This window comes from Rhamphochromis sp. 'chilingali', assembly GCF_963969265.1.
Source record: "Rhamphochromis sp. 'chilingali' genome assembly, chromosome: 4".
In the NCBI taxonomy this organism is placed as follows: domain Eukaryota; kingdom Metazoa; phylum Chordata; class Actinopteri; order Cichliformes; family Cichlidae; genus Rhamphochromis; species Rhamphochromis sp. 'chilingali'.
In genome coordinates, this window is record NC_137948.1 from 11,696,695 (window position 1) to 11,707,390 (window position 10,696).

Here is a 10,696-nt window from a genome sequence, read left to right on the forward strand (position 1 = left end):
GTCCAGGTTGTTACCTTCTTCAGTGGCTGAGGGGAGAACCTGACTCTGGCCTGAAGGTAAATTAGAAGTAATGGGAACCATCTTAGACTCATGGAGAATAACTACAGCTGTCATTATTACTATACTACACATCCAAGGTGAGTTTTATAGTATTTAGATTTAAAACCTAGTACTAGACTGCTTATTACAAAAATAATTAAAATGTGTAACTAACACCAATGTTTTATGACAGCAGTAATCAGCACCAAAACCACAGTTTTTTCTGGTGTGGAAGGTGAGAGTTTTGTCTTCAGATGTGAATATCCAAATGGCCTGACGGAGAATTTGAAGTACCTGTGCCGTATTGATGAATGCTCCAGTTACTTGATAATGACAGACAAACATAACCGGTGGGAGACCAAAGGACGCTTCTCCATGTACGACAACACCACTGGAAGCTTCTTCATTGTCAAGGTGGATAAACTGAGGTTAAATGACAGTGGGACGTATCAGTGTGGAGTGGATATCAGCCTCCAACCTGATTATCACAGCGCCATAAAACTGAATGTTTCCCAAGGTATAGTATAAATATTTACACCACAGTTCTCAGTTGGCTGGCTAAATATGGTCTCCAGTTATGCATATTTCAACTACTCAGAGCAGACTGGTTTCTGGTTAGTGGGAATTGTCCCATAGGACAACCACAACTGATCAAATCAAATCAAATCACTTTTATTGTCACATCACATCAACTGAGATGATATAAGTAAGTTAGATAAGTTAACTAAGGCTAAAAAATAGAAGGTATATGTGCTGTTCAGCAAGGTGATGAATTCACAGGAATAAAATATTATAGCTCTTATGAATTCTGTTTGTGACCCCAAAAATAATAGGCCATAAATGACATTCATGAGAAATCAGTCGTACTAATTCCATGTTCTGCTTTCATGAGGTTTCTGTTTCTGTAAAGATGTACAGTGGAGTCGAAAAGTTGGACTTACTTTTTATTTTAACTTTATCTTTTAAAATATTTCTATGTAAATGTGAAAATATCTTGAAAAGCTTTAAAGTACACACTTATAAATTAATTTTGTATAATTAACTGACCAAAAGCAAATTTGTGTTATTGATTGTGTTATTGCTTTGTTACAAAAGGTCAGATTCAGTTATCTCCTTTTCATGTAAACAACATTCAAGCAATATTCAAGTGTATTTAAGGACATTTTTTCCCCCGTTTAAGCATTAGTGTAGTTTAACGTTCATAGTTTCATAAGTGAAACTCAGAACATAAGGGACTTTCTCGTCAATTGACTGGAGGTTTCTTCTGAGGAAGTAAACAAGACTAAATCATTTGGGTAACATACCAGTATTTCACAGACATGATCGGAAAGGAAGCCATGTCTGCTGCTGAAAGTTTGAGACTTCTGGCCTGAACAGCCAAAATAAATGGAAGCGTTTATGAAGATAAAAAAGGAAAAGAGCGATGCAGCAGCATATCAGACAAACAGCGAAACAGGGTGGTTAGAGGCTATTTTGGGCTTGAACACGTGCACAGAATCAATTTCACTCTTAGCAAGGAGAAGTGGTACTTCAGTCTCATGAAAACTTTTCCACCCAGTAGTTTACATGCTTGCAAAGAAAAAGTCATGCTGCAGTAACATATTTAGCAATTTGAAAAAGAAAAGCATTTTTAAAAATTGAATAAGAATTCAATTAGAATTTTCAATGCATTTTCCAAGGGTTGGAGGGCCAGAGACTAAATCCCAGCCACTATAGGGTGGCCTTAAGCACACCCTGAACAGGCTGCCAATCGTATGCAGGGCTAACACATAGAGAGAGACAACCACTCACACTATGGGGCAATTTAAAATCACAAATTAACCAAACCTCATTAGTTGCATGTCTTTGGACTGTGGGAGGAAGTCGGGGTACCTCTGTGCATACTTTCATTTTATTTGCTCATTTATAAATTCCTCTTTTTGTATTTTCATTTTCCTGTAAAAGTAATACCAGCCAATAGTGAAGACACAATAGAGAGTAAGTGATGTGTTTGATGTGTTTGTGTGCGCATGTATTTTCATCTGTTTTATTAGCACTGAGATTTGTATTTGTGTAAATGTTCCAGCATATGAACCTCAGCTGTTGTTCCACCTGCCGCTGGTCCTGACTGCTGTTATGTGCGTGGCAGCACTCATGTTTGTGTGTCTGTTCACATTATGTCTTCTACTGGTTCTGAAACACAGAAGATCAATCCCACCGCAGAATAAAGAGGTTTGTCCACCACAGACACTTTTAGATATGCTAGCAGTATAAGCAACAGCAAAGTGGTTCAACACTGTACATTTGAAGTTTCTCATTATTAGTCAGTAACATTTATGAAATGTGAAACATTCATGAAACCTAAGGTTATATCGCAATAACAGGTCAAAATGTGAAGAGGATGTCAGTGATGAGTCATAAAGGTAGAACATAACATGTCATAAGCTTACTCTGGAAAAACACACCTTCAGAAAGGAAATAATAGTAAAATCACTGCATGGAGTTGACAGGCTCACAAAATACCTTTACCTGGCAAATGTTTTCTGATAACTATTTTCCTAAAGCTAATGTAAGCTGTGTGTTAGCAGAGATACCTACAAAAACAATAACATTGCTGACAAGTTCTCTGCTGTAATAACACAAATAAAAACACTTTGACCAACATAGCAAAAAGTATACAGTAATCTAAAGTTCACTTATCCCCTTAACATCTAGTTTGATACATACAGTTGAGACTTATACAGCATCAGTCTGATTTGAAGATGAATAAATACATTTTAGCAATAAACTGCAATATAAGACAAATTAAAACTCATATATGCATTTGTTTTACATTGGATTGAATTATTTCATGGTTCAGGCTTTAAAGTCTTATCATGTTTATCTTATGAGTAGCAAAATGATTCCCACAAACAGTGTGAGTGAGTGTCACGATCACACATGCATTGTGTCTTAATGCTCATGCCCACTTCTCTGGCCTGATAAAAGGTCTGGATTTTTAGTTTGGAAGCTTTAAAAGTTTCGTTTTTTGTTACAATATGTCCCACCATCTCCACTACTTCTTTGGACATGTTTTCAGATTAGTGGTAGCCGAAGGAATTGACATGGAGGTATGTTCACAAAATACACTGGAGAATGATATGCTTGTTAGCCCTGTAGTGTAGTTGAAATCTGTGTGTAATTACTCGTGTGATGACTTCTTTAATTTTCCAAGTCTCTGCTTTGATTAAAAACTGGTAGTTTTTGAAGATGTATTTATTTCCAATGAACCCTTCCTCTAAGGCAGAGGTTCTCAAACTGTGGGCTGTGCCCCCACTGGGGCATAAACAGAAGTGGTGACTTTCCATAGAGTATAAAACCATTTTGATGCTTGTTCATTAAAAACCTTTTTTTTTACCACTTATCTATTTTATTTTTCAATAATGTATTTAAAATAAATTAATTAATTGAAAAGGACCAGAGTTGAGGATGAGGTTGATGACCAACAAACTGACTATCGTCCTCACTTTTCCCTTACAAAACATGTGGGAGAATCTTTGGCAGCTGTCACTTGAATGTAATGTGTGGTTTGTCTGCTCTGGCCTACTGAATCTTTTTTTAAAGAAGGCTCTGTAGAAAAGGCTCATTCTAAGCTAACAAAAATACAATCATAAATAGTTACAGGTGATGAATCAAAATCTATATACTCCATGTATGCCTATAGATACACAATAGTGTTGTAATGTGTAATTTGACTGCAGAAAATGCCACATTGTTTACTCAGCACAAAGAAAACATGATCTCACTCTAAGTGTTCTTCTGGTATCTTGCAGATAACGTCTGACTATGAGACTATGATGCCAGGTCTAAAAGCTGAGCCTCAATGTTGCTGCAGCTGTTCAGCCCCAAACTGCGGTGATCCTTCATCTTTACCATTACCACCACCACCTGACCTCTGCTCCAGCTTCCTACCAAAGCATCGGGAGTCTGCTCTCTCATTCGGCGTTGGTGAATATGTTGATGTGGATGTACTAGGAAATATCTGCCAGTACCAACATCTGGATCTCAGCCAGTTAGAAGAGCATGTCTATCACAGTCTTCATGTACATAGTTGTCCTAAACATGAACCTATTAAAGAGGAGATGAACTGTTTAAATGTCAAAAGATAATTCTGGGCCAATCATACCTTAAGTCTTAGTAGTGTGGTTTCAATCAGCCTCTCACAAAAAGTACTAGTGATATAGAGTAGCTTGGTAAATCTGTAATTAATAATTCAACTAATGAAATCAAATGACCAATCCTGATCCAGATCCTGATTTAATATATTAGTTTTATCCTTTTACAGTGTTTGAATGACAGAAAGAGCTGAGTAACTCAAAACTTTTGGATCTTTATGCAATTTCTTTAAGTGTATATTTTTGTTTTGTTTAAATGGCAAAAAGAAAAAAGAAAAACAAAAAAATCTGAGTGGATGGTTTAAGCAGTGTCACTGTGCTCTACAATTTTTATAATATTTACCAAAATAAACAAACAGGTTTATATCTGAAGTTTTTCTTGTAGTTATTATTTACTGACCTGTTACCTCTTGATTACTCATTGTGAGAAAAGCGCATGGGAGGGACATGCTGATGGTCATGGTTTTTGGGGAGAGAATCAGACAGAGGAAACTGATGAAAGACAGGAAGTGAAAGGAAAAAGAGGAACCCGTGAAGAAAAGCAGACTTGGTATTCATTTAGAAAGACTCGCAAGGGCAAAGAATCAGGGTGATTAAAGTAAAGCCCAAGGACGGTAACAAAAAGAAACCTTACGTGAAGCATGGAGATGACTGTGATCTTTGTGATATTTCTTTTGGAAGGTAAGTTTACTGTCCTCTTTTAACTGATCCTTTTACAAAAACCTTTGCACATTTCATGGGAAATGCCTCATTTGCGTATTTAAACACAAATTTTGCGTAACAAAAATAATTATCAAAGTAGGATTGAGCGATAGTGAGAAACATCATCAAGAAATTCAAAGAGAGTCAAGCAGTACAGAATAATCCTGGCAGACACAAGAAAATAAATCTTTCAAAGACTTCAAAACGAAAAGAGATGTGGCTAAAGACCTGAAAACAACTGCCAAGAAATTAGTGAATAACTAAGTTGGGAACTGTAGTTTCAAAGAAGACAATCACTGCAAGGTTGCAGAACAAGAAATATCTTGATGCATGCTCAATCATCCAGGTAAGTAAATCCCCAAGAGTTGATTCTGTTCCTCTGGACGTAGTGTTTTCAATGGGAGAAACATTTGACTTCTTCAGTCTCAGTTGACTGCAGGTTTCCCCAATCTTATAAACAGTACATTTGCATTATGACTGAAACTAACACCACTGAAGGAACAATGGGCTGGGAGGTCAGTTCCTTGATGATCTCGGGATGATCTGGCTCTAGAGTTGGCAGTTTGTCTTCTAATCAGAAGGTCGCCGGTTCGAGCCCTGGCTCCAACAGTCTCAGTTGTTGTGTCCTTGGGCAAGACACTTCACCCGTTGCCTACTGGTGGTGGTCAGAGGGCCCGGTGGCGCCAGTGTCCGGCAGCCTCGCCTCTGTCAGTGCGCCCCAGGGCAGCTGTGGCTACAATGTAGCTTGCCATCACCAGTGTGAATGACTGAATGTAGTGTAAAGTGCTTTGTGGCCCTTAGGGATTAAGTAAAGTGCTATACAAATACAGACCATTTATCATTTTACCATTTAATATGGAAATTCTCATGACCATTGATCAAAGATGACTGATCAAAGCACATTGGTCAAAGGCCACTAATCAAAGACCCTCTCTCTGAATGAGTACCATTCAGAGAGAGTTGGGGAATGGCTACAATCACAGCATTGTAAGATGGCGAAAGATGTACCCTTTGCTATCCTACCCTGGAATACCATGAAGTCATTGGTTCACGTATGTGGATGACACCTGGGTGAAAATCAAATCTCAGGATGTTCCACAATTCACGGATCACATTAACTTGGTGGACCAACACATCAAATTGACCAGGGAGGACATGAAAAGTAGCAGGTTAGCCTTCTTAGACTGTGAGATTTCCATCACTAACGGGGGATATCTAAAAGCTGATGTGTACCGTAAACCTACGCACAAGGATTAGTATTTAAGATTTGACTCTCATCATCCACTGGAGCATAAACTGGGTGTCATTAGGACGCTACAACATAGAGCGAATACCACAGCGGCCAGGGAAGCAGAATCACATCAAGAAGGCCCTGAGTAAATGTGGTTATCCCAGCTGGACATTTGTAAAAGCTGAGAAGGCACCTAAAGAAAGTCGATCCAAGAGAGAAGGACAACAGCTGAGATGCATTTTTTCTAAACACCGTGTCTCTGTGGCTTTTAAACCTTTTAAACCCAAAACTCGCTTCACCAAAAATTGGAGAAACAGAGTAAAATAGTGTACGCTGTCAAGTGCCAGGAGTATTCCCAGGATTTATACATCGGGGAAACCAAACAACCTCTGGTGAAGCGGATGGCACAACACAGAATAGCTACCTTGTCAGGCCAGGACTCTGCAGTCTATTTACACCTACAGGCCAGTGGACACTCTTTCAAGGATGAGGATGTACACATCCTGGACAGGGAGGAATGCTGGTTTGAGTGCAGAGTCAAGGAGGCCATTTACGTGAAAAGGGAAAGACCATCTCTGAATCGAGGTGGCCTAAGGGTGCATCTTTCACCATCTTACAATGCTGTGATTGCAGCCATTCCCCAACTCTCTGTGAATGGTCCTCATGGCCTTTGATCAGTGGGCTTTGATCAATGGTCATGAGAATTTGCATATTAATGATCAAGGAACTGACCTCCCAGCCCTTTGTTCATTCAGTGGACTAGTTTCAGTCATTATGCAAATGTACTGTTTAAAAGATTGGGGAAACCTGCAGTCAGACTGAAGAAGTTACTTTTTTTAGTGATGAAACTTTTCGCCCACTGAAAATGTTACATCCAGATGAATCAACTTTTTGGGAGAAAAAGAAATACTAAAATTCTGCAAAAGACACATCTTCAAGACTGGAGTATGCCACGGATAACCTGGAAAACCATTATGCATACTGTAAGTGTGTCCTTTGGTCAGATGAGACAAAACTGGAGTTCTTTGGCCACAGACGCGCTGCTTATGTTTGGCAGAAAATGGGAGAGGCATACAATCCAAAGCCATCCTCACAGTGAGTATTATGCTGTGGGGATGCTTCAGTGTCTCTTAAATTGGGAATTTCATCAAGGTGGAATAAATCATGAGGAAAGAAGGAAGATTTGAAGATTGTTAAATAAAACCTCAAGCAGTCAGCATTAAAACTGGGTATTGGCTGTTGATTTGTGTTCAAACACATCAACAACCAAAAATAATCATATGTCACTTCTGCTGAAGAACTTCCTCCAGAAGATTAAATTGAAGGTTGTTGACTAGCCTGCACAAAGCCCTGATTTGAATCACATTGAAAGGCTGGGGGGTGACCAACGTCCATAAGAAATATTAAATCTGGAGGTTAAATCTGGAGGAATTTGAGAGATTTCCCAAAGAAAAATAGCTGGAATTGCTCAACATAAGACTTATTGAAAACTACAAAAAAAAGACTGCAGGCCTTTATCCAGCAAATAAACAACTGACTATTCACATCCATCCATCCATCCATCCATCCATCCATCCATCCATCAATTCGCTACCGCTTCTCCTTTTCAGGGTCGCGGGGGGTGCTGGAGCCAATCCCAGCTGTCATAGGGCGAGAGGCGGGGTACACCCTGGACAGGTTGCCAGTCTGTCGCAGGGCTAACACACAAAGACAGACAACCATTCATACTCACATTCACTCGCACATTCACACCTAGTGGCAATTTGGATTATCCAATTAACCTATCCCCACAAACTGCATGTCTTTGGACGGTGGGAGGAAGCCGGAGTATCCTCCCACCAACTATTCACATCATAGTGGCTAATAGTTTTGATTAAAAACTGTTAGTTTTTGGTTTGATTAAATAAGTTGTTTAATGAGTGCAAAGACCAAAAAAATGTAAGCATAGCATCTAGAATAAAACTATGTTGATGTTTGAAAAAACAAACAAACCCCAAAACCAAAAATAAGCTCCTTGCTTATTTTTGTACGTAAGCAAAATACTGAATATTAAACTATATTTGCACATAATACTAAAAAAGGCTAATGATTAATGCAATGAAATATGAAAGTTTTCTTTTAACTGTATTTGGTATTATAGACATGGACTCTGTGCTGCTGGGAAGTAAAAAGGATTATATATTATATCAAATGTAATGAATCATTTTTTTCCACACTTGGTTCTGTATGATGCGTAAGAGAGGGCATATTCATAATATGGTTATCTCAGAAACAGAAAGCTCTGTCTTTTAGCTAAGAAGAGCTGCCTACCAACTATTCTTATTTTGTTTTTCTGCAACAGCCAATTCAACGTATGCTGGCTGAAAGGCGGTAGTCCTAAAGAGAAGACAGCAAAAATGGCTTCAGATAGTGGATGAACTACAGATAATACAGAGTATAGTTCAAATATATACTTCTGATTATAAACCACAACATGATCTGACTGTTGGTGCTCTGTGTGTGTGCGCGTGTGTTTTTTCTAGGATTATGGGAGACTAAAGCTATGTCAGTAACAGGAAACAAGGGCAGCTCTATCACAGTAACCTGCTCTCACTCCAACGCCTACTCCACCGTCAAATATTTCTGCAAAGGACAATGCACATATCAAGACATCCTCATAAGCAGCACTACCATTTCAAATAAAAAATACAAAATTGAAGATAAAGGAAATACATTCAGTGTCACTATCTCTGACCTGAAAGAAGATGACTCTGGAACTTACTGGTGTGGAATTGAACGAGTTGGTTTGGACACATATAATCAAGTAATCCTTACAGTTTTAGGTGAGTTGATTATATTCTGTACGTAAAGCTTTCATTATGTTATCTGTTCTGACTTTCAAATTTCTTGTCATTGACAATAGTATTTCACAACAGGGTCTCAGATTGTGAAAAAAAACTGAAACACTAGCTCAGCAGAGCTGAGGCAAAATTAACTTACTTCACTTCCTGTTATTTGTGCACAGCTAACCAAGATAAGGCAGCCGATACACATGCTTCTCTTTCTGGTAAGGAAATGGCTGTGTGTGTGTGTGTGTGTGTGTGTGTGTGTGTGTGTGTGTGTGTGTGTGTGTGTGTGTGTGTGTGTGTGTGTGTGTGTGTGTGTGTGTGTGTGTGTACATATATCTGATAAAGTCCAGTGTGATATATTGTTGCTGATTTATAAGACCTATAACGTTTTCAGAGACGGTGGTGTATACTGGAGTAACTCTCGGTGTGGTGGTGCTAGTGCTGGGCGTGGGACTTCTGATTTTCTTCAGACATCGAAACAGCAACATCAATGCATCATCTGGTATAAAAAATTAACAAACTTTTATTTGCGTAGCTTCAAAATACTAATTTAACAGCCGTTTCAAACACCACAGTTGTTGTCACTGGCTGATTAATTCAATAATGTGGAACTACATAACTAACTATTCTCAGGAAGTCAAAGTCGAGTAAGGATGAGGGTAGTTTTGATATCAGAGGAATGACTGATTGCTGGTTCGTCTTTACCTCTTTACAGGACAGTACTATGACCTGGTGTTCAGGTCCTGTCAAAAACAAGATGCCTGCAATGACAAGAATGCCTCTCCATCCAAGGAGGATCAAGAAACAGATGGTGGAACTAAGAGCGCCAATCAGCATCAAGATACATCAGAGCCTCAGAAGGACTCAGGCAATCTCATCTACACGACTGTTACCTTCACAAATCAAACAGAGTCCAGCATGGCTGCACCCGACTATGTAGCGTCTATAAAATCATCCTCTAAGCCAAAATCATCAGAAGAATCTACAATCTATAGCAACATCTCAACTCAATGCTGATGTTAGACAAAGTATTTCTACTGGAACATTTCACTTCTTGATTATAACATGTATTTTCTTCTTGTGATTTAAATATTTTAAAAATCCAGCTCCAAGTTGTTATTTAACTTCATATCAGGCATAATGTGTAATGTGAAAATTATATACATAGCAAACAATACATAGATTTTTTCAGACTCTGTTTTTCTATTGTATATGTGTTTTGTATACATGCTTATTTATATGAGACTGAAACTGAGAAAGTGATATGAGCAAAGAAAGAGGTTGTGGGTTCATTCGCATGTGTCTAACGTAGCTTTGTTTTGATTAAGGTCCCTAGAATAGGATCAAAGCCCTAATTTGAATTTTGACTTGGTGACCTGAAACCTGATGGATTGAAACCAAAGTTTAAAAAAAGACCATTCAGACTCAGACCATTTACCATTTGACTGTGCAGTGAGTGTTGAGCACTGAGCACAACACATCTCTTTTTCCAATGATTTAAAACAGGTTTATTGTGTCTAAAATCTTGTTTAAATAAAATCTCTGAAAATAAACAGTTCAAGTATTTCATAAACAACTCAAATTCTGCACATTTGTTTCCTCTTTGAAGATGACTGAGCAGTAGCAACAATTTTGCATGCCTTTTTGACAGAGCTGTGATTGGGTAAGACAACTAGACCCATCAGTCACCAGAAGGTCTTTTGTAAGTAAGAAACTGTTTGAAGGAAAGCAGAGTTATACTTTGAGTCTGAATACAAAACACA

The 10,696-nt window shown here is 38.4% G+C and overlaps 1 protein-coding gene across 1 annotated transcript; it reads left to right on the forward strand.

The window, feature by feature from the left end:
• The first annotated feature begins 4,724 nt into the window (after positions 1-4,724).
• On the forward strand, positions 4,725-10,418 carry LOC308395651 (uncharacterized protein). Its single transcript, XM_080880569.1, has 5 exons — positions 4,725-4,853; positions 8,628-8,927; positions 9,110-9,151; positions 9,328-9,435; positions 9,649-10,418. The coding sequence occupies exons 1-5, from the start codon at positions 4,814-4,816 to the stop codon at positions 9,948-9,950; spliced, it is 792 nt and encodes a 263-aa protein (XP_080736695.1). The 5' UTR covers positions 4,725-4,813; the 3' UTR covers positions 9,951-10,418.
• The last annotated feature ends 278 nt before the right edge of the window (positions 10,419-10,696 follow it).